The 26,009-nt window shown below is 33.6% G+C and overlaps 4 protein-coding genes across 7 annotated transcripts; 3 read left to right on the plus strand and 1 right to left on the minus strand.

Moving 5' to 3' along the window:
• Positions 1-1,162: 1,162 nt before the first annotated feature.
• Positions 1,163-12,006, minus strand: LOC108456989 (regulator of nonsense transcripts 1 homolog). 3 transcript variants are annotated; one of them, XM_017755777.2, is made up of 29 exons: positions 11,237-12,005; positions 9,525-9,776; positions 9,283-9,453; positions 9,119-9,169; positions 8,950-9,042; positions 8,700-8,795; positions 8,465-8,515; positions 8,258-8,376; positions 7,797-7,905; positions 7,588-7,710; positions 7,441-7,512; positions 6,748-6,819; positions 6,603-6,669; positions 6,283-6,425; positions 6,133-6,204; positions 5,913-6,041; positions 5,661-5,816; positions 5,370-5,483; positions 5,179-5,277; positions 5,022-5,099; positions 4,538-4,672; positions 4,331-4,405; positions 4,070-4,187; positions 3,504-3,874; positions 3,337-3,399; positions 3,184-3,255; positions 2,686-2,817; positions 2,495-2,611; positions 1,163-2,253 (listed from the first exon to the last, which is right to left on the minus strand). In XM_017755777.2, exons 1-29 carry the CDS (start codon positions 11,726-11,728, stop codon positions 2,119-2,121), a joined length of 3,777 nt encoding a protein of 1,258 aa, XP_017611266.1. In that variant the 5' UTR covers positions 11,729-12,005; the 3' UTR covers positions 1,163-2,118. The 3 variants fall into 3 exon arrangements, with proteins under 3 accessions (XP_017611266.1, XP_052874764.1, XP_052874765.1); XM_053018804.1 differs by lacking the exon at positions 9,525-9,776 and having other exon boundaries at positions 11,237-12,006; XM_053018805.1 differs by lacking the exon at positions 11,237-12,005 and having other exon boundaries at positions 9,535-9,690.
• Positions 12,007-15,362: 3,356 nt separating this feature from the next.
• Positions 15,363-16,078, plus strand: LOC108454790 (putative invertase inhibitor). The gene has a single exon (XM_017753367.2). The coding sequence runs from the start codon at positions 15,435-15,437 to the stop codon at positions 16,023-16,025; it is 591 nt and encodes a 196-aa protein (XP_017608856.1). The 5' UTR covers positions 15,363-15,434; the 3' UTR covers positions 16,026-16,078.
• Positions 16,079-17,560: 1,482 nt separating this feature from the next.
• LOC108454789 (probable purine permease 11) lies at positions 17,561-19,429 on the plus strand. Its single transcript, XM_017753366.2, has 2 exons — positions 17,561-17,834; positions 17,957-19,429. The coding sequence occupies exons 1-2, from the start codon at positions 17,798-17,800 to the stop codon at positions 19,066-19,068; spliced, it is 1,149 nt and encodes a 382-aa protein (XP_017608855.1). The 5' UTR covers positions 17,561-17,797; the 3' UTR covers positions 19,069-19,429.
• Positions 19,430-20,669: 1,240 nt separating this feature from the next.
• LOC108454036 (tobamovirus multiplication protein 2A) lies at positions 20,670-24,852 on the plus strand. 2 transcript variants are annotated; one of them, XM_017752331.2, is made up of 7 exons: positions 20,670-20,906; positions 21,342-21,632; positions 22,302-22,401; positions 22,568-22,648; positions 22,738-22,842; positions 23,640-23,849; positions 24,364-24,852. In XM_017752331.2, exons 2-7 carry the CDS (start codon positions 21,400-21,402, stop codon positions 24,469-24,471), a joined length of 837 nt encoding a protein of 278 aa, XP_017607820.1. In that variant the 5' UTR covers positions 20,670-20,906; positions 21,342-21,399; the 3' UTR covers positions 24,472-24,852. The 2 variants fall into 2 exon arrangements, with proteins under 2 accessions (XP_017607820.1, XP_017607822.1); XM_017752333.2 differs by having other exon boundaries at positions 21,354-21,632.
• The last annotated feature ends 1,157 nt before the right edge of the window (positions 24,853-26,009 follow it).

A 26,009-nucleotide genomic window follows, 5' to 3' on the forward strand; every position in this document is an offset into this window, starting at 1 on the left:
TCTTCACGTTCTTGAATAATTAGTTTCTCAATCCAATTTTTTCTGATCTGAATCGGCTTGTTTGTTCACAATCCCTTTGTGGATATCTCTTTTTTTTTTATTTAAAATTCTTTTAATTGTTAATATTCATATCAAGAATTTTAATTTAGGGTTTTCAATAAACAATAAAAAATTTAATTTTTTGTTTTTCAGTATTGAATAAAAGAGATAGAGGATTGTAAAGAAGACATACTTGAACTCTCCATTGAATCTATCTTTATGAAGCAGTCAATTTGATTTCAACTATTTTGATCTTAATAATAGTTTTCCAATCAAATGAAAAAAAATTGAAAAAAAGAAGAGACTGAAGAAAAATTAAAAAGAGGAGATGAACAGATTTTTTAGTTAAGGTTTAGGTTTAAAATTTTTAATTAATTAAATTTTTAATTAAAAATCTATTTTCATCCCATTTAGAAATCCAAGTTGACATCTAAAATCTAGTTGGACTGTCATGTAGGATTACCGTTAAAGATATAACGAAACTTAACGGTAGAGTGATCACTTCGTAATAAAATAATAACATAAGTGACTAAAACGTAACATTTCAAATATAAATGACTAAAATATAACCTGAGGCAAACAAAAGTGACTATTTTTATAAATTACCCTTTATATTAATATTATATAAAATACATTAAATTAAATTTATATAAATTCGAGTGAAACTGGCCGAATAAACTACTTAACCCATAAGTAGCTCTAATTATATATAATAATAATAAAAGGTTTTTAATACTTAATAAGTAATAGATTGGAAGCGCCATTTGTAGTTTCATGCATCCAGAAATGATATTTGAATCCGAACATTTGCAATTATTTCATCTAGTCATAAGTTAAGGTTTTCTTTGTAATCAACTTATTATGAGAATTATAACTCATCTTAAATATATTTATAATTTAGATAATGATTTTTTACGAACATTATTTATTTATCTTATTACAAAATTATATAGTTTTACAATAAAACAAATTTTAAAGATCATTATTTATAATTATTTAATAAATTGTGAATCTTATACATCATAAAAACTAAATAAATGATTATATTTTATATATAATAATTTACTTTAGGGCATGTAATCTATTTGAGGACATGGATTGGTAAATCAACTTTTGGTCTTGATTTATTTAAAATTAAATATTTGAACCTATTATTAACAAAAACAAATTCTACCGTGCACCTGGATATCAAATATTCGAATACTTATAATATCAGCATATACGAATACAAACATATCCAGATAAAATAAAATAAAAAAAATTAAATATCTGAACTGAATCCATACGATCCACATCTGAAGTGACTTCAGTTTGGAATAAAAGAAATGCCTGCCTCATTTCGAGTTCATCATGTCCTTGAGGGAAAACCCAAAAACTAGATGGAAAAGAAATACAATACCAGAAGCAGTCATCAGTCCAAACAAATGGCATTAAAAACATTGATGTCATTCTACATATTATGGGGAGCAACTCCATTGTCAAACAAACCCAATTTCTCACATCAAAGCCATGACCAACCTTTTTTTTTAAATACCACCAGTAATGTCTACAAGCACTATGAACCACTTCAAACATTTTTCCGACCTATACTAAAGAGTACAATTATATGTCATTGAGCTGAAAGGGACAGGCGATTTCCTGGCATACTATATAAAAATATTTTCACCTCTGAAATGCTTCTGTGTCTCTTACAGACGGGTTTAACCTGAAAAATCAATGGTCATTATGGCCTGGAGTCTTTTATCATCAAACCCTTTCGAGAAAAACCTTACAATGTAATGGTTCTCTCTCTTGAATCAATAATCATTCTCCGAAACAATGCAAAACTTCAAGCAGGTATCTGGGGTTATCCTTTTTCTTTCTCAGCCAATGTGTTCACATATAGCCCCCATTGCCATATATTACCCTTCAATTACAGCTATTCCTGCCATCAGGAATCATTTTATGGGGATATAGGCAGAACTCAAAAACTGACCTCAAACCGGCAAATATTTTACACTTCAGATTGGGATTATATTTGGGCACACAAGGGCAGCGCAAACCAAGTTGCTAATTGTAAATACTATAACCTGTTAAAGCCTATGCATCCTTATTCTTAACCATTAAATTGAAGTTTCTGGTTTGGGAGCCATGTCCCTGCTGAGAAGCCTGCAAGTTTAGTGGCTGTTTGTTGAACTGAGCTAAGGGCTGGGAGTAGAGAGAATTCATAAAACCCTGCAAATGGATAGATATAGATTTAACACAGAAAAAGAACTTTAAAAGGTCAATGTGTATCCCAAAAATGAAGTCAGAAAATACGCAACAGATTTTTAGCCGACAGACAATGACTAGCAGGTCAAATTCACAAGAATATCTGGGCTGCTTTGTAGTTAGAAAACGAATTTTAAAATCTTGCAAGCTTGATAATTTTATAGACAATAATTCCCTATCAATATGCGATAGTACAAGAAGCAACCTGAGACTGAAGCTGGTTGGGATTCACACCACAATGGCTCTGTGATGCATCATCCTGTGAAGGGTCACTAAAGCCAACCTGAGTAAACAGCCCTCGTGATCCACGATTCATGTATTCCTGCAAAAATAGAATCCCGTTAGAAGAAAACCGGGAAAAAAGTAACTAATTACACCATGGCAATTTCAGCAAACCTGAGACATGAAATCATTTCCAGTGCCAACACGAGAATATCCAGCTTGAGAATTCTGGTTTAGGAAGTTCCCTAGAAAACCACTCTGTGCTCCTTGTGTGGAATAATCAGCAGCATACCCACCCTGTGAAACCTGCACATGAATCATAACCAAGCAACCCACATTGTCAAACCAGAAGTCAAGCACCGAAAGGAACTTTCTTGTTTTATTGACAGAAAAATTACAAAGAGAAAAACTCATGGGAAACAGATTATTCTGAACATCTTCAACGACTGTCTAATGCTTTAATCTCCTCTAAGGAAACATCCGACAACAATGCCATTTTAGTTGAAAGTTTGAACTTTACCTTCTATTTCCCTTCTACTTATTTTAGACCATAACACTGAGGCTTGGCATAAATGCCAGTCAAATACCACCAAACCCCGCTAACTAATGTATGTCAAACGGGATTGAGAAGATATTATTGATACAATAAAAATATAAGTCAACAGCCTATACCTGTGTAGAAAAATCAGCAACGTTATAAGGAACATGTGAGCCTTGGGTTTTGAAGTCATCACCCGAGTAGTCCTGTCGAATATTCAAATAAACCAATAAACATAAATTGCCATTATAGAATGAATGATAAAGATTACTGCAAAAATAAAATACCTGGGACATTACCCCGCTTGAAAATCCATCATGTAATGATTGGTTTGGCCCTTGGACTGTCATCTTTAAAAGATAATAATAAACATACTCAGTCCCATGAAGTCAAAGACGGTATTAAGACACAAAAAGTAGAACAATAATAATATGGAAAAGATATAAGTACAAACATTATTCACAAATCCAGGTTGAGATAATTGACCACCCATAGATGGCTGGCCGTTTGGATTTTCCAGAGGAGGGAAGTTAAAAGCAGATCCAAGAGTTCCAGCATTCTGTGGTGTGCCTTGCTGGTGCTGGAGACGACTGCTGATTGGAGCACCAGCATTACCACATCCAGCTCCAAAGCCTCGGTTTCCAGGTTGTGGGACCTGAGGAACAGCTCCCACAGGTCCAAGTACAGCTTCATGAGTTGGAATAGCATAAGGTTGGGAAGGAGGACCAGGAAATGGTGGAAGAGGAACCTGGGGCATTTCGAACCTGGTAGGTTGAACCCCAGGCTTGTGAGTACCATTAGGAAGACCGGGAGGCATATACGCACCTGCTTTGGCAACATGGGAAGGCTCACACTATATTATAAGCAGGGAATAATCTCCATCAACATTAATAATACATGTGAAAAAGGCATAATCTATTGTTCTTCTGCATGTCAGCACAAGACATATCACTTGCATGTCCCAAAAGTAATGCTATAAATGGCATATAAGTTGTAAACTCAAGATGCTCAAGAGCTTACCCTGAGCACGACTATTTCTTCTATCCGCATTTGGACTGGATGAGGCAGCAGATGCAAAATTATCATTAGGCACAATCCCAGGTCCACGGGCAAAGAGAACTCTTCGATTGTTGTACACCTATAAGACACATTTGAACTCGCACTAGCCTCAACATCTAATAACTAAAAATAAATTGGGAGAGGCACCATGCAAAAGAAAAAGCTTACAATTTTAACAAATAACAGGCATTATCCTACTATCCTTTCATTCCATAGACAAACCTTTTTGGGCTTTTGGAATTGAACCATACTCTGCTTCAAGTTATTTAGGGGTCCTTCAACGAGGCACTCATGTTCCTGCAAAACTTAGCAGAAAGGGCTCAGCAACCAGGATACTGAGTTTCTCTGAGGCACAATGAACACTAAGGTTCACGCTAACATTTGCATATACTAGCAGTAGCATAGTTACAAAATTAATCAGGAAGCTACCTTGTAATGTGTCAATAAACCATTCCACAGAGGTTGTTTGCTAAGAACTTTGGGGTTTCCAAGAATTACAATACCATATCGAGCACGTGTTAAGGCAACATTAAGCCTGCGGGGATCATTTAGAAATCCAATACCCTAAAAAGTTTATAGAACAGTTTAAAAGTAGCTTGTTAGTTTGTTTCATAATTAAAGCATATATAGAGAGAGAGGACAGAGAGGGTTAAAATATTAGTATTAAACTTGGAACGAAAATATTAGTATTAAACTTGGAACGAACACCATAACTAGAGGTTAATCCATCAAACAAATGAAAAATATCACAAAGAAAAGCTTTCAACAAACTTATGAATAGTGCAGAAATTGAATATTAGTTTGACATAAGACTGAGATTCAGAAAGACTGATAAACCGAGTCAAAATTGAAAACTCATTAATGAAGATGCTTCAAATGTTATTTCACATCTTGAAAAAATATGTTAACCAACCTGATGTTCATTACTTCTCACACAAGACAAGATGATGTAATCTTTTTCCCGTCCTTGGAACGAATCAACACTTGCAACCTGATATAAACCCAACAAATTAGATAATATACAACTACATAAATGGCCAAATATCATACAATTCAAATCCACAAATTACCTCAATTTCTTTGTAAAGCTGCTGTCTCAAAGCACCAGTTCTTAACATATAATTTACAATATATGCCCTTTGTCCCTCATACGGTGTTATGACCCCAATCTGTAATATATCAACACAGTTAATCAAAAGTTAGAATACTGCCTGATATCAATCTGAAAATAAAATTTAAAAGGTTAAGTCCACAAAATCACCTGACTAGGAACAACACCACTCCTCAAGAATGTGGTAACAATCTTTTCAACATTTGCAGCCTCAGTTCGATTGAGATATGATGTACCACTAGCACTAATCTCCTCTTGTCCCATCTAAGAAAAACTATGCAATTACAAGGCAAAACCATGGAAAGAACAGTACGATATTGTTCTCTTTTTGTTCCTCTCCCAAACCACCGGCACACACACAGCGATAAATCAAAAAGAATATGCACGGGAGACCAAAGATAATTTGTCTTGTGATTACACTATCCACCACAGTTCCAATACCTGTACATAAAAAAACATGGGACGATTAGGCACAGGCCAAGGAAAATCAATGCCCGATGATTGCCTTTCATTGATTGTCACTCCATTTTGTAATGTGCCTTCATAGAAGCTATTAGAAGGAAACTCTGATAAACATGGGTGCATACGGTATTGGACCTAAAATTGAACAGACATTTACTATCAGACACGTATTTTCCATTAGCAATCACACTTGCATGAAGTGCAAAACCAGCAAACATATAGGTACATCACCTGTAATCTAATTGGTTTAACACCAAGTAAAACTAGACGTTCAAATAGAGATTGTGCTAGCCCAGCACGAGCTCCTTTCTTGCACATGATAACAGGACCAAGTTGGCAATGATCACCAACAAGAACAACCTAAAATATATTTACAGATTAGAAGACCGAACAACAAAGATTTAAGGGAAGAAAGACAAATCATGTCTCACTAGGTTTGATATTCCATTACCTGCTTCACTCCAAGAACTAAAGGAATGAGACACTCAGGTTCAGTTGCCTGAGTAGACTCATCAATAAGTACCTAAATAAGAGAAAAAAGAGTGTAAGTGCCTTTATTTGTTTAGTGTTTATCAAAGACTACATATCTGATGTATTCAACCTGGCGGAACCTAAAATTTGCTAATCTAGGATCTCCAGCCCCAACACAAGTGCAACAAATGACATCAGCGCTTTGGGATATTTCTCTCTCTGTTGCTCGCTTTAGTGCTTTGTACTTTTTCTCATCACTACTTGACAATTCACCTGCAGTATTTATGGTTAAAATAATAAGGTGTTTTAGCATTAGATAAATAAAGTTCAGGGGAGGTTAACATTTTCAATTTCAGACAAGACATGCACATTCACTGTCACTCTGTAAGTTAATTGAGAAGTTCTCTTTCATCCCAGTTTAAGCAGGGCAATGTGGATAATTATCCCGACCTTGTTCATCTTTCAATAGTTGTAACTTGTGAAGTTCACTTTTCTCAGATGTGTCAAGATGTCGAACCTGCATAGAGTAAAAGCAAATATTAACAACACAAAAAATATAGAACAGAAATGGGTAGCAGAATAAGACACCACAAACCTGATAATGCAGGGTCAAATGTTCAACAGGAGAACTCACAGCTTCCCTTGATTTCGCACAAAGCCTTACAACCTTCAGACGAAAAAAAGCACATTGGCAAAGAAGTATCCATTTACAGATAAATACAAGTTTTAAAGAATTAATAACATTAGTGCAATTTTGAAAGAATTGCTAGCTTCCAAAGCACCTTGGCAGTTGATCAAAATTTGTTTTAACCTTAAACATGCCATTGCTTTATGTTACCAACCATCAATCCCCATCTAGAAAAATGTAAAATAGAAGAGACACCAAGCATCCACTACTGAAAATCACAATAGTTAGCTGACATTAAAACTAGGTTAGAGAAGAAGATATCTTACAGGTAGACAAGCTACAACTAGGGATGCAGTGCAAATAAGATACTTAATGGGGAAAAAGAAAGAAAAGAAAACAGTACACTCATCACAGTTCTTATTATTTAATCATAACAAAGAAAAGAATGACACTGGAAATAAGCTTAAACTAAATAAGGCTTCTTTGACAGCAGTACATTTTCTCCAAATTTTTTCATTGTATTAGTAACAACCAAAACCTAAAGAACAAGACACATGCAAAAGGAAGATGATTAAGAGCGCCCTAAAATTACCACAATAATAAGGCAAAACAGTTTTAACCACAACTAGCATTACCACAAGCAGAATCTAACTTCTCTACCTTTAAACCAGTGGCACTTATCTTTTCAGCTAGCTGGTCAACAGCCACATTACTTGGAGCACAGACTAGAACCTGATAAGAGAAAGGAATATCAGATCTAGAGACAAAATAAAATATGCACTATAACAATCTCATTTAGGTTCTTACCTGTCCCTGACCCTGATTAGCCATGTTATAAACAATGGCAGCAGAAGTAACAGTTTTTCCAGTGCCAGGGGGCCCTTGAATCAGGCTTATTGGCTTCTGAAGAACACTCTTTACAGCAAAAGCCTGTTCAACAAAAGGTCAAGACAATTTGATGTGAAAAACAGTTAACAAAAATCATATGATGCCAAGCAGATGCCAAACAGCCATACTTGAGATGCATTCAGTTCTGGCAGACCGGGTGCACCAAAACGTCGAGGCAGTGTATTACGAACCATTCGAACCTCAACCTCATGGCCAAGAAGGTGGTGGTAAATATAACTGCAAGAAACAAACAAATTAGTTTACTTGGAAGGAACTGACAATTCAAGTCCAACAGATTTGCAATAAGAAACATAAAGTTTTAAATGCTAGAAGGCAGTTGAAATGAGAGTGGCCAAAATTTGCCTTTAATAAAGACAGAATAAAAGCAATGAAGCCAACCGTTTAAAGAGACCCTTTTATTCTTCAAAAATAAATTCCTTCATAGATTTATTAAAAATGCTAGCCCAGAATGTAAAGAAAATGAAAATATTAGCACATGAAACTGGCAAATAAAAAAATATATGAAGATATCTGCCATGAAAATCTAGAATAAAAAGGAAATCCAAAGAAAACAAAATATCTAACTTACCCACTAACACTTGTTTCATCAACTGCAAATGTTTTCATTGCCCCCTGCATCCGGTCAAAGCTTGTACTCTTCCAGACAAAATCAACACTGAATCCATGGCTGACATCAATAGGAACTCCCTGCACCACAACAGAAATAAGCATCAATTTCTTAAGTACTTGCCAAAAGCCAAAATAAACCAACAAAACAGAGAAATATCAAAACTACCTGACTAGCACGGAGCTCAAGTGCAACTTCCTCTTGTGCCGTTAGCTTGATCTGAAACAAGAGAGATAGTTTTGTAAGTATATTTCTCAGAGGTGCACCAGATGCATGAAACTTGATGAAGAATATAATAAAATATTATCAGGTTTCCACAGACAATACATAGAATCAACATCACATAAGTACAGGCATACATCAAAACCAGAATTAAATGGGCAAGCTCATAAAGGACACATACCACATGCCCAACAGCCTGCCATGCTAGGCGGGCAGCATCTCCTGAATAACGCAGTCGCAACTCATCACCAGGTACTAGACGCAGCTCATTGTCTTCCTACAGCACCACAAAATCAGGTTTAATATTTATTAACTTAAAAACAATAGATATTGGCATAAAGAGAGAGACGGGGGAGGGATAAACCAAGAACACAATTATGTAAAGGAATAAATTAAGTGAAAATTATTACTAAATCACAGAAGTAAGGCACCTTTGGAAAAACAAAATATGCAACTTGTTTCTTGTTTAAGCCAATATCCCATCGAACGGTGACATTGTCCTTGCTTTGAGATTCTTTCATCATCTGCCGAAAATGAAAATCTGATTTAGGCATGAAAATTACATATTAAAATAACAAGTATGAACAGGATTATACATACTTTATCATAGTCAGCTTCAAGCTTAATAAGTGGCGCAAAAACATTTTGATACTGCAAAGAAAATCATCAACTTATTATTGCAAAGGAAAGAAGCAATTTCTTGTCTTTTCACAATAATAAACGAAAGCAAAACAAAATAATGAAATTATTGCAAAACTGGGCACCTGATAAGCATCTTCATACTTCAAGGCCACGGGCTGAGGTTCATCATCTATGCCAGGCTTCTCAAGATCTTCAAGGGAAGTATCAGGATTTGTCTTCCAAAGCTCTTCTACCTTGTTTATCTGCTGAGCACTTATTTGCCGTGCCCTTAGCTGTTCTTGTTCAGATGGGACCTGTGAGATTGAAATAATTAGGAAGTCCTCAAATCAACAGGTAACTGTCATATGATAAAAGAAACACCAACCTTAACTAACCACTGCAAAAAGCATCTATCATCAATAAGGGGACACCACTGACTCAAGTCCCAATTCATGTCCTTAAAAGCATTAACATTCAAACAAGGTTCTCTACAAAGAAGAACAACAACGCTCTCTGTCTTAGCAGATATAAAACCAAGAAGGAAAACATTTCTGCATCCACAGTTGTAGCATTCAAGAATTGTTTCTCCCAAAGGACTATCCTTATGAAGGCAGACTTCCTTGTGTTTAGCTCGTACCTAAAAGGGAACAAAAAACAAACTCAATAATCAACAGTATCCAGTGACTATCTCCAACTGGATAATCTAGTACACTTGTTCATAAATACTCCATTTATCTTAGTTAATAACATATAAATTTAGTAAAAGAAACTCAGATGCAATAGTGGTTTGAGCACAGAAGCATATATGCAAGGAACAATGGCAAGTACACAACTAAATTGGAACTTATCAAACACAGTGAAACCAAAGCCACCAGGAAGTACCTTTTTTCAAAGAGAATAACAAGGGTACATTATGTAAACTTACTGAATCACAAAATCTAGTCCCAGTTCTCTTAAGCCTATTTTCCCACAGCATCATCCCTAGACTGAAGAAACCAGAAAACAATTGTTTTTGTTCATGTAAGATAATGCTCACTATTAGGTTGCAATTTCTGTTGTCAGATGTTCTGGTTTCAAGATTGCAATGTATTTTGGACAAGGAAAGAGAAAACAAACAAACAAGCATGTCATATTGCAAAACCAGTAGATGCGAGAGAACACACCATGGCTGTGAAAGAAGGATATCAAGATACAAGCAGATTTGATTAAAGCATAAGAAAAGTACAGGTGTGCTTAACAGTTGCAACAATCAACACTGATCCTCAACATGTAAGTGAATCAAACAAAACTAATTCCTAGAGTGAAACAAAAAGGTAATCATGTTACAATTCCAACAAGAAAAAAAGGTCTGTCCCATGATTTCTAGATGAAGGGCTGGCTTCTGATAGCATTCTATATTATCCATTTCCTTCAACAAATATTGACACAGATCCTGCAGAATCATGTACTAGCAACAATCCAACATAAAGATCTGTCCGAAGATATTAAGAGAAATGTCTGAGTTCTGATTGCCTTATAGCAAATCCCTTTATTTAAGAAAAAAACAGTTCTCTCAGTACCAACTATCAACATCAGGAGTGTAGTAGCCTAGCATCCTCAAGGAAATGAAGGACAAAAATTACCTTCAATTAAGTCAAATGAAACTCTACTATTTTAATCTTAGAATAGCCTATAAGAGGAAGGGGAGTCACTAAATGGTGCCATCATTTCATGAACTTGTTAATGCATTTCTGAACCATATTTCATTGTCGAGTCAAAATCACCAGCCGAATTACCTAGTTTAAACCTTCAAGACTGCATATATTAACTTGGAAGGAAAATTTTACCGCTAAAAGTATCATAGACAGTTAATACGAATCATATCGTTTCTAAATCGGCATACACTTACATTAAGCTCCAAAAAGAAAAGAAAAGAAAAAACCTCAAAGTCGACACCCTAAAATTAAAGCACCCTTTCTACTTAATGCACTCTCTCCCTAACAGATGCCTTCCATATTTCAACATAAATCTTCAACTTGCAAATCAACACCAATGTAATATCCATTTAAACTTAATAAGCAATTTTTTTAAGCTAATGGATAAAAGGAGAAGACTTACGAGATGATTAACAATATGCGAGCCAGATGTATTCCCTCTCGAATTACAGAACCACTTCCTACACGAAGGGACATTACAGCGAACCACGCAAGCCGGGTTTGAAACCCCACAATACCGACAAGAGTGCTCGACCGAATCCCCTTTTCCGTACTCATAACCACCATCCTCATCCCCAGCTGTCTCCTCGAAATTCAATCCACTAATCCCCGTAGCTAACGCATCAACCACGGTCCTACTACAAATACTGCTGTTGTTATTACTATTTACGCCACGGGCAGCGCCTTTTGAAGCACTAGAGGGAGAGGAGGAGGCAGCAGTGTCGGAGCCGGAGCGATCAGCGGCGGTGGCATCGTAGGGTGTCGGCCAAGAACAAATCGGGTCTCGAAAGTCCGTGTAGCCGAAATCGGACTCGAGTTGGGTGTTGAATTCGAGGAATGTGTAAGCATCTGTGGCTGGATCGGGTTGCGAGGCCGTCTCGAAATGAGATTCCATAAAAGGAAAATTTTTCAATTCCCAATTCTATTTAGTATTAGAGTTGGGGCTTGGGGAAAACAAAAATTCGAACTCAGAGAAACTGGGAATGAATGAAAGAGATGAAAATTATATTTCGGCTCGAGAAAGTGCGTTCTATAAACGCCGTTGTGAAGAATTTGAAGCGCGTAGAAGAAAGACCTGGTGTAGCGCAGAGAGGTGATGGAATAGCACGTGAGAATGGCCCTCGTTGGTGTTTTGTAAAATTAAATAGACACGTGAGGGAGGTGTATCAGGTTTTCAGCCTTTCGGAGCTTTATGCGCGTGAGATTAACTTTGTTTGATTTTTTTTTTAAATCAATTTATCCGACAATTTTATTTTATAGATTTAAAAGGAAAAAATCAATTTCTGACCAATTTTATTTTATATACGTTGACATTTAAAATTTATGTTGTTTAATTTTAATTTTAATTATTTAAGGATGATCTCTGATATAATATCTTATGGGATAATGTATATTAGATATATAAAATATTCTAGGCGATGTTGGTAGTTTGAAAATATTAAACGTCTTATTTTAATTATTAATGTGTATTATTTAGTAGTTCTTTTTTCAAAGGTTGTATTATCCTTTCCACCTTTTATTTTTTAATTAGTATCAATATCAACATATTTCAAATAATATAATAGAATTTTATTATATAATGGATATGGATTAAAATCTATATGATATCTTGTTATTTTTAATTTATTATCAGAATAAAACATCTTGATTAATATCAATATAGAATTACCTCTTATGAATCGTGTATTATCAAACAAATAAAATCAATCGATTTATTTATTTATTTAGTGTTGAGCGTAATTAACCTCTTAATCCGTTGATTGATGGCTTAGCCATACATGGGATCATGAAGGCCAGTAATGCCATGAAATTATGTTGTGTGGATTTGTGGAGAATTCTTATCTTTTCTTCCATGCACTTATTTTTCTTAAAAAAATTATTTAATAGAATCTAAGTCAATCAACAATGTTAACATTAAACTATGGCAATAAAAACAGTACTTATATGCCTATAACATATTAGAGGTAATTATTTTTTAATCTTTAAATATATTTTAAAAAACATATTGGTATCAACAATGTCGAAAATTACTTTTTAGATGACCGAAATTAAATTGTATATTTTTACGATAGTAAAATATAGTTTCATCATTTTAATATCTTATATTTTTTAATTTTAAAAAGTTAAATCAAAATTTTATTATTTTTGAAATGATAAAATACAATTTTATCATTATTAATTTAAAATTTTATAAATTATAAATAACCTAGATTAAAAATTTACCATTTTAGGGTCATATATTTTATTTATCCACTTATTATTTTAAAAATAAGTTGGTTGAACTTAAAATTCCTTCATTATAGACAACACTATCTATATTATCTATGGAATTTGAGCCTCAACTCGATTTATTATTACTTATTTCTATTTTATTAACCTTGTTTCAATTTCATTTCGTATTTTATTTTAACATATTAAATTTTTTCAGTTTACGTCTAACCTCTCCCTTTTTTTTCATTTCAGAATTGAGTTACGCTTGTTTTTACATCTAGATTTTATATAACGTCCGTTGTTCTCCAACTTATTGTTGGGATCCACCATGGAAGCAAGCCACATTGTTAGCTTTCTACTGATAAATGTCCCTCTTTTTTGGTTTATGCTTATTGCAACTACTTTCCACAACTTTTTGTCTCAACAATGGAGTTTGGTACATGTTCCACTGTTGTCCAAGGTTTATCAATTTATCTACTATATACTTCTATTAAGATCTATATCAATAGTATGAATTTAAAATTATATAATTAATGAATTCAAGTAGTTGGTTCATTGTTTGAAAAAAGTATATCTGTCTTTAATATTAAGGTTTAATTCTTAAATTTGTCTTTATGATAGTGTAGTTCGTGAATGTGTCAAATTAAATTTATATTGTATAAAAAGTTAATGATTTGATTGATGAAAAAGTAGATTCAGATTTACAAATTTATTATTTTTATTTAGATATCAAATTACATAAAACTTATTATTTTTATACAATTTTATTTATTAAATCAAATTAAATTCATGACTCAAATTAAAATACAAATTTTCTTTTTATCTTTCCTAATTTTTGTATTTTTAAAAGATTTTTGTCAACCATGTAAACAAAAATATTGGATCGCTTGTAACTGGTGAACATTAACTGTTTTTTTCTCTCCCTAATCTACGTTGAAACTAATAAGATCTAAGGGCAGGGCTTGGGGCGGACTATTTGAGTTAAATTTCATGACCCACAGTTAATGGAGGCTGCCTCATTGAATCAGCCCATGGAGCAAACCTTTAAAGCCCAATTCATGTCCAGGTTACTTGGGTTAAAATTTTTAATTAGATTACAGAATTAAAAAGAAAAGATATTTGGATGTAATAAATATAAAAGAGGTAAGAGGACGTGGATTTGAGTGTGTCAGACTATATTAGTCTTTAAGTATGTTCAAGTTTAAGAATGTAGATTTATGATATATAAGTTTTTTTTTTCCATTAATTGTCTATTATGCTTTATCTTGATTTGATTTTATATTTTAATTAGTTGAACATATATATTTAAATTTATATATATATTTAAATATTGCCTTTTCCCCATAGAATAGCACCATTACAATGGATCAAAAATGTTGACGAGTTTGGCATTTTATGTGGTACATATTAAGGGAAACAAGGAAATTTCTTAAAAATTTGAAATAACACAAAAGGGGAAAAAAGTGAAAGGTTTCAACTTAAAATTCTCACAAAGAAATTCAAGTACATCAAGGGTTCCACCATGCCATAAAACAGATGCACTTTGTGACAAAATTAAACTCTTTGGCTTAAAAATATAAAGCTCATTGATGAGAGCATTTTTAGTTACTGTTTTTTGGTTTTGGATGATACCATTGAACTTTCCTTCACATTTTCCACAATGTGAGATGTGAGCTTTTCAACTATATCATAAGCTTCTTCATGTTTCCCATATCACTGGATCTTCGGAGAATAGTTTTGTTCCTTTTTTCTGGTACAAAATGAATCAATTACTTTTGAGCTACTTATAGGAAGCTTCCTTGGAAAACAAAATTTCTAACCATTAGAAACAGTGGCAGCATCTGATGGGGCAGTTTTTTTTTTTTGTCGACCCAAAATGTTATCGGAGTATGTTTTGAAAATTGGCTATAACCTAAACCTAACATTGAAAATGAATACTATACTAAACTTCGTATCGATTTGTCACAATTTTCGTATAAAAATTAAATATATCATTAATGCATCTGATATATAATTTAATTTTAAAAATTATTTTAGGAAAATGATTCAATTGATTTTTCATATTATTTTAATTATGTGTTATGATTTGAGTGAAAATGATATATACTAACATTAGTCATAATTTTATATTATTATCATTCTTAATTAAAATAATATATTTCCTATTTTGTAATAATTCCGGAGCCCCGACGAAACTGATCAATTTTGAATTATACATGCCCAACATTTCCCAAACCGGTATTTTTTTTTTTAAATCCTATCGGGTTGTTGAATACTTAATTTTCTTTTTGCCATCCCTGCTAATCATTATCCAATTATATATAGATAGATTTTATTACATGATGCAGGAACAGGACTGACAACAACAGAACAACAGCTAAGGAAAAAACATGCTGCGGCATTGGCACGTGTCTTTCTTATCATTCTGCTTCTTCTTCTTGTTTCTCTTCCTCTTTTTATGGACTCCTTATGATGAAATCTCTGCAACAAGAACGTTCTCCGTTGATTTAATCAACAAAACCTGCAAAACATGTTCCGATAAATCTACCGTTTTCAACTACACGTTCTGCTCGGCATCTCTCCAGGAAATCCCAGTCAGCCGTACCACAAACCTTCAAGGTCTAGCAATAGTTGCAATGGAGTTAGCTTTACAAAATGCGACTCACACGCTTTCTGTCATTAAAGAGTTGCGGAGAAACGAAACGTGGGGTCATCCATTTGCTTCGGCTTGCTTGAGGGACTGTGATGTGCTTTACTCCGACGGGGTTATCACCCTGGTGGATGCTGTTGCGGCGTTTTTAGAAGGCAAATATGGGAGTGCTGGTGCTTGGTTGACTGCGGTTATGGACGGAGCGACTACGTGTGAGGAAGGGTTTGGGGATATGGAAGAAGCGTCGCCATTGACGGAACAGAATTACAGTGTTTTCCAGTTATGTGATGTTGCTTTATGCATCGTCAACTTGCTTGTTTCACATGCATAGCTTCTTAAATCATAAGAATTACAGTCTCTGCTCCCTCTAGTTTTCAATTATAAGTCAAATTCTATGAATATTCCCTATATTTTATCTAGGTTGTGGAGATAGTTTCCAAGACTTTAATTTGGCTAATTTATAATCCACTTGATAATAGTTGGTTGCCTATTGATATGATTTCTTTAATATCTTATTGATTGCTGAAAATGACATGATATAACCTCTGCGTCCAAATCTTTTAAACTTGGTTCACGAAGCCTTGCTGTGAGATCGGATTCAGCAAGGAATTGTGTACAACTAACTACAGATGGTTTAGTTAGAATTGAAGACGGTTTGTTGTTGTTGAAGAATTTGTATGTAATCATAATGGGGAGTGGATTTTCGATTTTAGCATATATTCGGGCATGTGCACGGTCGTTGGCGCTGAACTTTGGGGTATTCTAGATAGTTTGAAACTTACTTTGCAATGGGGCTATGATAATGAACTGATTTAGACTGACAGTCTTGAAGTCGTTATTCCTATTCAAGACATATCTTTAGGAGGTTCTAATTTGACTCTTGTTAGGAGAATTCACCAGCTTTTGTACTCAGTAAGACACTGAAAAATTTAATATATCTCTCGTGAGGAGAATAAAATTACAGATAGACTTGTCAAGATAGTTCGTTTACAGATAGACTTGTCAAGATAGTTCGTGAAGGAAGTTTTGGTCTTAGACTGTTTGAAGATTTTCTTTTAAAAAATTTAACTTAATTATCTTTGTATAATTAATTTCTTAAAAAAGAAGACATGATATAGTAAATGTCCAAATCAACCCTATAATTACAATTTTAAACAATATATATTCAAATAACTTACAATTAGTATAAGCATCATAAAACACAATCATAATAAAAATATATTTAAAGATAAATTAGTTCTAAAAAATCTTTATATAATAAAATTTAAATAAAATTAAATTTGAAAACATTTAATATTCACAATTGAAATATTGCCAAGATTTTGAAAGGTTTCAACATCAAACACTGTCACTCTATGTAATCTCAAAACCTATCAAGAAATTGATGAAGTATGTATTTTGACCTTAATTATATAATTTGTTGACCAATAAAACCGGCCAAGTAGAAAACTAATAAAACCGGCCAAGTAGAAAACTAAGTTATAAAATGAGTAAGCTTTCTTATAATAAAGAATTTTAATATGTTGAAACATCTAAATATATATATTTTAAAGTATTTACTGGAATAAATTTAATAATTAATCTTCCATTTTTTTTTTTGAGAAAGTAATCCTCCATATTTTATAAGACTATTATAGGGATAAATATTGATCACAAATTATAAAACTACTCTATACTAAGATAAAAATCGAATCTTCAACCAAGAGAACTTTACCATTTCTCTTCTTTAACTCTCGTAATTATTAGATTGTAATTAATTGTGATTTATTAAAAAGATGAGATTTTACCCCCAACTTATTGGAAAAGCGTAAGTTGCCAACTTAGACCAAAAATAAAATTTCGGCTCCTAGTCTCTGTTTCCAAGCCGCAAATTCAAACAACTTGCTATGCCTAAGCCAACAAAAGAAGCCCATCTCTTTCAACGTGTCTTTACTGGCAACGCATCAATGATTTGAACACTATCTTATTATCAGCTTAAATCAGATCAATGTATCTTTATATCTGTCTACTGCTTTTTCTTCTTTCCCAATAACTGGAAAAAGAAAAAAGGCATTTTATCTCTCAATTAACTATACAGGTTTTATTATTATCTGCATCACCTTCATGGAAGAAACTCAAACGGTTGAACTGCAAACAAGAGGTTAGTTATGAAACACCATTTGAGGAACATAGTTATTCCATGCTTATGTTCAATAAAATTGTTAGAACTGAAGCAAAAACCCCCAGTGTTCATGTCTGCAAATTTCTTTGTTTATGTAATAGTTGTTGGCCAGAACCAAGATGAAGACATCCCTTTTACAAATCAGTCTCAACCTAAACATTACAAGTGGTGGATTCGTGTAATAACTTACATCCTTTTTCTTATTTCTGGCCAATCTGCTGCTATTTTGCTTGGAAGATTGTATTTTGATAAAGGTGGGAACAGTAAATGGATGGCAACATTTGTTCAATCAGCTGGCTTCCCAATTTTGCTCCCTTTCTTGTTTTACTTCTCACCGATTGCTAAATCTGTCCCCGTGACTGTTACTTCCGTCGCAAGGCGACCGAAGATTTCGACCCTTGTTTTTCTCTACTCTGCTTTTGGCTTACTCTTGACGGGTGATAACTTGATGTACTCGTATGGCCTTTTGTACCTTCCGGTCTCGACGTATTCGCTGCTTTGTGCGACACAGTTGGCCTTCAATGCTGTTTTTTCCTTCTTCCTTAATTCCCAAAAGTTCTCTCCTTTTATACTAAACTCTGTGATCTTACTTACCATCTCTGCTTCCCTCCTAGCAGTTAATTCAGACTCCGAGAATGCCTCGACGGTCTCCAAAGGGAAGTACGTGATCGGATTCCTATGCACCGTCGGGGCATCAGCCACCTACTCCTTATACCTTTCACTGGTGCAATTGTCATTTGAAAAGGTTATAAAAAGAGAGACCTTCTCCGCCGTCCTGGATATGCAAATCTACCCTTCGTTCGTGGCCACCTGCGGGTGTGTGGTCGGGCTATTTGCGAGCGGAGAATGGAGAAGTTTGTCCAAGGAAATGAAGGAATATAAAGAAGGAAAAGTATCCTATATGATGACATTGATTTTCACAGCAGTGACATGGCAGGTTGCATCAATAGGTTTGCTGGGATTGATATTTGAAGTATCATCTTTGTTCTCCAATGTGATTAGTACATTGACTTCGCCTGTTGTTCCCATTCTTGCTGTCATATTCTTCCATGATAAGATGGATGGAATTAAGGCAATGGCTATGGTGTTGGCTATTTGGGGTTTCCTTTCCTACATTTACCAACAGTACTTGGATGATTCTAAATCCAAGGTGAAGAAGAAGATGAAGGCAAATTCCAATGAAGCTTCTTTGGGTCTTACAGGCCAAGTCTAAAGATTTCAATATGCAAGTGAATTGAGTCTGCAAATTGAATGACCAGATTACAGATGAGGGCCCAATAACAACCCTAAACAACCTATGCTCAATTGGATCAAATCTTATGTTTTAAAGATTCATTCGGATGGACTGTAACTATTGATGAAAGATATTTCATCAAATTCACATAGGATCAAGTAAACGTGTCTAGTTTACAATTTTATGTTCTTTTTTAGAATAAAACAAGAAGCTAATTCGTAGAATCAGCCAAAAATTACAAAACGGCATGTGCCATATCATGAAGCATGTATGACTTCATTAACTAACTCCACAAACCCAATTTATATAGCCAACTACATCAACCTTATTCATGTTTAAAGGGTTAAGACATGGTATATGATTCTATTTCAAGCATAAATCAAAACCACATAGCGTAAGTTTTATTTTTGCTCAAATTTCGATCTATCTCACCAACAATTGATTTATACCCACAAAAAATATGTAGAAATTGAAACTTAAATATGATATTTAATAAAATTTTATCAACTACTTGTAAATTTAATAATAAAATAATAAATTTTATAGAGACTCGTGAAAGAGTTTGCTCTCGGAATTAAATAACCTTCACCAGAGGGGTAATGCATAAAATATTGTTAACTTTTTTAAAATGGGAAAAAAAATACTTATTTTCTTTTCAAGACCTAATTTTTAATGATCTAACGTGAAATTTTCGGCCGAAGCCCCTTCCGCGTCACCACCGCTCACAAAATTCATGAATATTTTTAAATAAAAGGAGCACATGTCACATAGCTTGAACTTAGAATTAGTTTGGGCATAAACACTTTAAACCAAATAATTTTAAAGGTTAATTCCCAGATTATAATTTATAAGCCAAAATATTAAATTAATCGTTAAACTTCAGAAGCAGAAACCTTAAGTTGAAGTAATATTACAATTAAGTCTTCCCGTTAGTTTTGATGTTAAAGATTTAACATGCTTTTCTAAATATATATATATATATATATATACTTAGATTAATAAATATTTTAATTATATAAGATTCAAATTGACATTTAAACTTTATTTTATACGAAAAATAGAAAAGAGTAAAGATTGAAAATTTGTTAATTGCTACGATCATATAGAAACATTTTTCTTAACATCATGTTTTGGACGGATTATTTTTTATTGAAAATTTTTCATTTACACTCTTTAAAATTTTTAAAATTTTAAATTAATAAAGATAAAATTATATTTTTAACTCTTTAAAATGACAAAAAAATAATTTTAAAATTATAAAGATATAAACTATTAAAATAATAAAATTACATTTTATTATTATAAAATTACAATTTAATTTTTATCTTCTTAAAAATTTTGATCCAAAGTAAAATAATATCTAATATTTATAAGTGAAAATCGAGTTGGAATCGAGACAATCAAAACACCGCTCCATCCCATTACCGGGATCAATATCAAAGTTGACGGGTAGACTTACAAAAGGATAGATGGAAAAAAATTATAATTTAGTCTATAATTTGAGGACTTCTGTGAAATTAATCCTAATTTTCATAACCTAACAACTTTAACCGAAAGGGCCAGTAATGGCATTTAGACCTCACCGAAAAAGGAAGTCGAAAAATTACGATGCCATCCTGTCATGACAAGAAAAATAGCAAAAATTGTAAAAAAGCGTCTTTATACGCAAAAAGATATATAATTTTTCCCCTATCGAGTCTCTTCCTTTCTTGTTTAACAAAAATCATCTCAGAAATTAAAAGAAAAAATATCAATTTTATTTTATTACTAAACCGTGAAGATTCAAGCTTGCAATCGAATTCCTCATTTGAAATTCTGTAAGTGATTGATTCAATTTGTTTTTTTCGTGCGATGTTAGGTAGAAATTCTTTATATAATATTTTTAAGCATTGGATTGGTTTTGATTTTACTTGTAAAGATCGTTTGCATAAATCAGATGATTTCGTTGAGAAATTGTTTGGGATTTGACGATACCAAGAATTCTGGGAACCCAGTTTTGTTTCCTTAGAAAACCCAGTAATTAAACCTAGAATTCTGTACATTTAAGTGGTCTCCAGAATTTTATTATATAAAAAAAATTTATACTTTCTTCTTCGTTTTTATAAAAGAAGCTACCTTTTTCCTGCTTTTTTATCAGCAAAAAATGTTTTATTGTTATTTTTCTTTCCAGATAAATATTTCAGTTATTCATGCAATATGTTGGTTTATTTATTCATATAAGTCTCAATGTGTTTTATTTTTCTTTGAACAAGTTGATGAAACAGGTATTAGAACTGTAATAGAGAGGATAAAAAAAGATCATTGTTGAGGATGGCTTGTAAAGGATGCCTAGAATGCTTGTTGAAGCTGTTGAACTTCTTGATGACTCTTGTTGGTTTGGCAATGGTTGGATATGGGATCTACTTGTTTGTTGAGTACAAAAGAGCTGCTGATGTTGCCATGCTTTTGTCACCTGTGGGCACTGACCAAATACAGCTCGGTCGGCCCATGCTCATGGCCGTGTCTCTTTTGTCTAGTATTTTCGATAATCTTCCAAAAGCATGGTATGAGTTTTTTTCGCATTTCTTTATTAGTTTAGCAATGCTTGCATTAGTTGAATTAAAAATGTTAGTGTGTAGAACTTTGACGAAATGTCTACAGTTAGTAGAACTTTGACGCACTGTGCTTGAAATTGAGTCATACTAGCTTGAATGAAATTGGCTTCTGAGATCCCCAGATACTGGTGGGATCATGTTGTTATGTACTGGTACCTAATGGATTGGAGGAATCATTATCGAAATGATTTTGTGGCTTCCTTCTAGGTATTCTAGTCTTGACATTTCCAATAGGATGGTTAGGACAGTTTCAAGGCAGTGAGAGAGCAATGCTAACCATTTTTTTTTTGTCTGGGTTTTGAAAGACTGGGTTGATCTTGATTCAAAGTTCAAGGCCAGCTAAGCTGGAGCTTGAGCAGCTGTAATTTGTGTGTCATCTTCTATCACATATTATGTTTTCTGGTTGTGATATGTATGCTAACCGCTTATTTTCTCATGGTCGTGTGTATTAGTGAAGGATCTAATGCTGATTATTAGATGTATTTTACTTGTTAGTGTATAAGTTTCAAAAGGAATTCAAGTAGTTATTTAACTGTCCAATTTCTATTCCACTCACAAGTCTATATGAATTTTCTGCATGTTCTCTTGTGTTTAACTTTTCAATTTCTATTTTTGCAGGTTTATATATTTGTTTATTGGAGTAGGTGTGGTTCTCTTTTTTATATCTTGTTTTGGTTGTATTGGAGCTTCGACGCGGAATTTATGCTGTTTGAGTTGTGTATCCTAATTACTTCTTCGGTGTTTTCCACAATGGCAATTAAGAGATAGATATTGTGTAACATCCTAACAACATTATAATCCAATAGTTCATAAATTGCTAATTTTTTAATCTCCAATCTTTTTTCTTCTCTATAATTATGATTGGTTTCCTTAAGGCAACATAGTATTCACTGTTGGTGGTCTTGTTGATCTTGGTGGAGCTGGGATGTGCTGCTTTCATATTCTTCGACAAAAGCTGGAAAGAAGTAACTTTTTCTTACTTTTTGGTCCCTTCTCTCCCCTATTTAATTGAAGCTGGTGTTTTTGGTTATCTAATTAATGCTAATTTCTTTAGGAACTCCCGACGGATAAAACAGGATATTTTGATATGATATATCAATTTCTGGAAGAAAATTGGAGTATTGTCAAATGGGTAGCTCTCGGAATTGTTGTCTTAGAGGTAAGTGTAACATGACTGTGACCCTAATCCCGAGGATTTGAAAACTACTTCACATTCATGAACAATCACGCTCATTGACTTGCAAAAAACTGATCATTTAGAATATGCTAATTGTATTTTTTTTTCTCAGCCCTCAGAATTTGTTTCTTTGTATCGTCAGTTAGCTTTGGGGAATATGATAGGATTCTTTGGGATAACAAAGCATGGAATAGTCTAGGACTGTCCTATCCTTACTGAGTAGATTATCTGTTGCAAAAATATCTAGCATACAAAAAGAGATAAAATCTTATTTAAATTCCATAATCAAGTCTTAAAGTTGAAAAGCATTCAATTTAATTGTACTAAAGCAGACTTGAAAACTTCATCAGCTATCATTAATTGGGAACATTGCATGTTTGTTTCTTTCCTGTGTGGATTATGGTTAAGATGATTGCATATGACATTATAGTCCTAGATAACTTTTAGGAGGCTGTTGGGTTATGATTCACCAAGGAAAAAATTAGTTGATAAATTGCATTACAAGATACTTTAGATGCATGAAAAAGGATAACGATGTGTTTTATGACTATGTTTTCTGCTGGATGATAGTGGCACAGAAATTGATTGATGGATGAATTCTGATATTTATTGCTTTGAACTGAAGTGACTTTGCTTGGTACTTCTTATACATCAAAATAAAGCCTTGAATCAATTGAAAAATGACACTGATTTCTCTCTTAGAATAACATCTGGGCCGATATAATTTCTCTGGTCATTAATTCTACCGATTTGGGTGTGAAATCAACTTTAACTTGCAGGCTGTTATTTTCTTGTTAGCCCTCATGGTTAGGGCCGCCAATGTACCTGCTGATTATGACAGTGATGATGAGTTCATTGCACCAAGGCAACAAATCAGACAGCCGTTAATCAACAGGCCACCAGTTCCAGCTACAGGTGTTCCTGTTACTGGCAGCCTTGATCAACGACCCAGCAGAAATGATGCTTGGAGTGCACGAATGAGGGAAAAGGTGATTTCTGTTCCAAAAATTCCTTCTCTTTGATGTAGACATATTGTTGTCCTGTCTGGTAAATTTTTGGTTAGACCAATTCTTACATTGTGCCTTGATTTTTCTCGAGGCTTCAGATCTTGTCACTGAATCAAGTACTCCACTAAACATCAAGGGTTTAGGATTAACATATAGTCTATATAGTAAAATCTTGAATCAAATGTTTCATTTACGAAGTGTATGTGTTTCCATAGCTGATATTTCCGACCATAAATGCCCTAGTGCATATATTTTGTTATATTCGTAGTGTCTGTATTGGTGTACTCTGATATAATAGCTTCCTTTGACCCCTGTTTGGGATGGTCCAATTGAACTTGCCGCCAACTACCAACCAGTCCAGCCCCTACACAACCACCTGTTTGCTTCTATTTCCATGTTTTGTTCTCCCTACTGTTTTCCTCTGTATCATCTCTTTTTTTCTCAACCTTTTGCTTTTGTTCGTTGCTCTAATATTGTTTCACTGGATGTATATCAGTATGGTCTGGATACGTCCGAGTTCACCTACAACCCTTCGGAGTCAAACAGGTACCAGCAGACAGCTCCGCAACCAGCAGAAGGAAGCAGCCGTTGCACCATTATGTGATGATCATCTGGTTGGTTGGTTGGTTTCCGAAGGAAGGTTATTGCATTGTCGATGGAGTGACAACTTCAGATTTTTCAGATGATGGTCTTATTTTGTTTTTGCTGAGTTTGTACACAATCTATAGGAGCTTTATGTGTTCCCCACTCATTCATTTTTCTTGAGAACATGTGTGTTTGTTTCCAAACGCATAACCACCATTTTGTGTGTAAAATTTGACTGCTACGTTAGGGTTTGGCAATGAGTTGAATCCTGAGCCGAATGCAACTCTGCCCTTTACTTATCTGTGCCTTCTCATTTATGAATGGCAGTAAGCAGCAAACTTGTTAATGGAGCGAACTTCTGTATGTAGAATTTTATAATGCGAAAAACTGGCATATAATATACTTGAGTGTTGAAATTATGCATGTATGCATGCATGCATGCATTCATACATACATTCATACGATCCAAATCAAATACGATCCAACATGAGTAATTCTAGTTGCTACTCCACAAACATTCATATATATGTTTATTATTATCCAATATTGAATTATCATATGATATATACGAGCCATTAGGGTAAAGGCAGTGTAGTATTAGTAGTAGATGAAGTTTTTAATATATGTATATATATATGAAAACATTTTCACCTGAAAGCTGTAATATATGTATATATATGTGAAAACATTTTCACGTGAAAGCTGTAAAAAGTGATGGGAAACTTTGGAATAAGATTTTAATGAGTATATATAAGGAAGCAACATGAATATATGCAGTTCAAATTGCTTTATGATCTCGTGGTTGTGATCACCATGAAAAAGATGGAATTAGAAAGCAATGGAGGAAAAAGAAAGCTTTGCAGTGCTTTGAAGGTGGCAATCACATCTTTATAAAATCATAATATTCTTATTTACTTGAACTCCAAGCTTAACTCATTTCTCTTATATAATCACTTTTAAAAGGTTGTAATTAATAAATTTGAGATTCAAATGCCAACATTTGCATCCTTTTCTATTGGGAGACAATGATCTCATAAACAAATATTCTTACTTTAGGAGCTAATACCTTCTTTGACTTTATTTTGTTTATCATAGCATGCATCTATCTAGATAGGCAGTCTTTAGACAAACAAGTAGAGAAGAGAATAGATACTTCTGCAAAGGATCAAAGAGAGAAGAGGAATAATAATTATTTAAGGAATAAAAAAAGGTTAAGCCTATGGTTTATTTATTTATTTTTGTCTAACCTCAAGTATTATGTAATGGAATTATTTGATTAGGACTTTGAGCTGGCCTGACATGTTTTCCAGCTATAATATTGAGAATTTAGTACTGTTGTTTGGAAACTAATGGAATCCCTTAACAGTAAAACCTTTAAGCATAATTTCATCATACATATAAATTATTTATTTGTCTATCATGTTTTTTTATATCAGAATGTAAACATAATTAAGAAAAAAAAATCATTTTAAGATGAACAGTTCAAATGGAAGAATTTTTAATATTATTCTCCCTGTTCTGTCTTTCCTGTTTACTTATGTTCTTATTCTTTGCATG

Source organism: Gossypium arboreum, chromosome 9, assembly GCF_025698485.1.
Source record: "Gossypium arboreum isolate Shixiya-1 chromosome 9, ASM2569848v2, whole genome shotgun sequence".
NCBI classification, from domain to species: domain Eukaryota; kingdom Viridiplantae; phylum Streptophyta; class Magnoliopsida; order Malvales; family Malvaceae; genus Gossypium; species Gossypium arboreum.

Coding starts and splice junctions, on each gene's coding strand:
- LOC108456989 (XM_017755777.2), bottom strand. CDS start 11,728: ATGGAATCTCATTTCGAGACGGCCTCGCAACCCGATCCAGCCACAGAT. Junction 7,906..8,257: donor GATGAAACAAGTGTTAGTGG/GTAAGTTAGATA, acceptor TGTTTCTTGCAG/TTATATTTACCACCACCTTC. Junction 2,612..2,685: donor GAAATGATTTCATGTCTCAG/GTTTGCTGAAAT, acceptor CTATTTTTGCAG/GAATACATGAATCGTGGATC.
- LOC108454790 (XM_017753367.2), top strand. CDS start 15,435: ATGCTGCGGCATTGGCACGTGTCTTTCTTATCATTCTGCTTCTTCTTC.
- LOC108454789 (XM_017753366.2), top strand. CDS start 17,798: ATGGAAGAAACTCAAACGGTTGAACTGCAAACAAGAG. Junction 17,835..17,956: donor GGTTGAACTGCAAACAAGAG/GTTAGTTATGAA, acceptor TTTATGTAATAG/TTGTTGGCCAGAACCAAGAT.
- LOC108454036 (XM_017752331.2), top strand. CDS start 21,400: ATGGCTTGTAAAGGATGCCTAGAATGCTTGTTGAAGCTGTTGAACTTC. Junction 22,402..22,567: donor ATTTATGCTGTTTGAGTTGT/GTATCCTAATTA, acceptor AAGGCAACATAG/TATTCACTGTTGGTGGTCTT. Junction 22,649..22,737: donor TCGACAAAAGCTGGAAAGAA/GTAACTTTTTCT, acceptor TAATTTCTTTAG/GAACTCCCGACGGATAAAAC.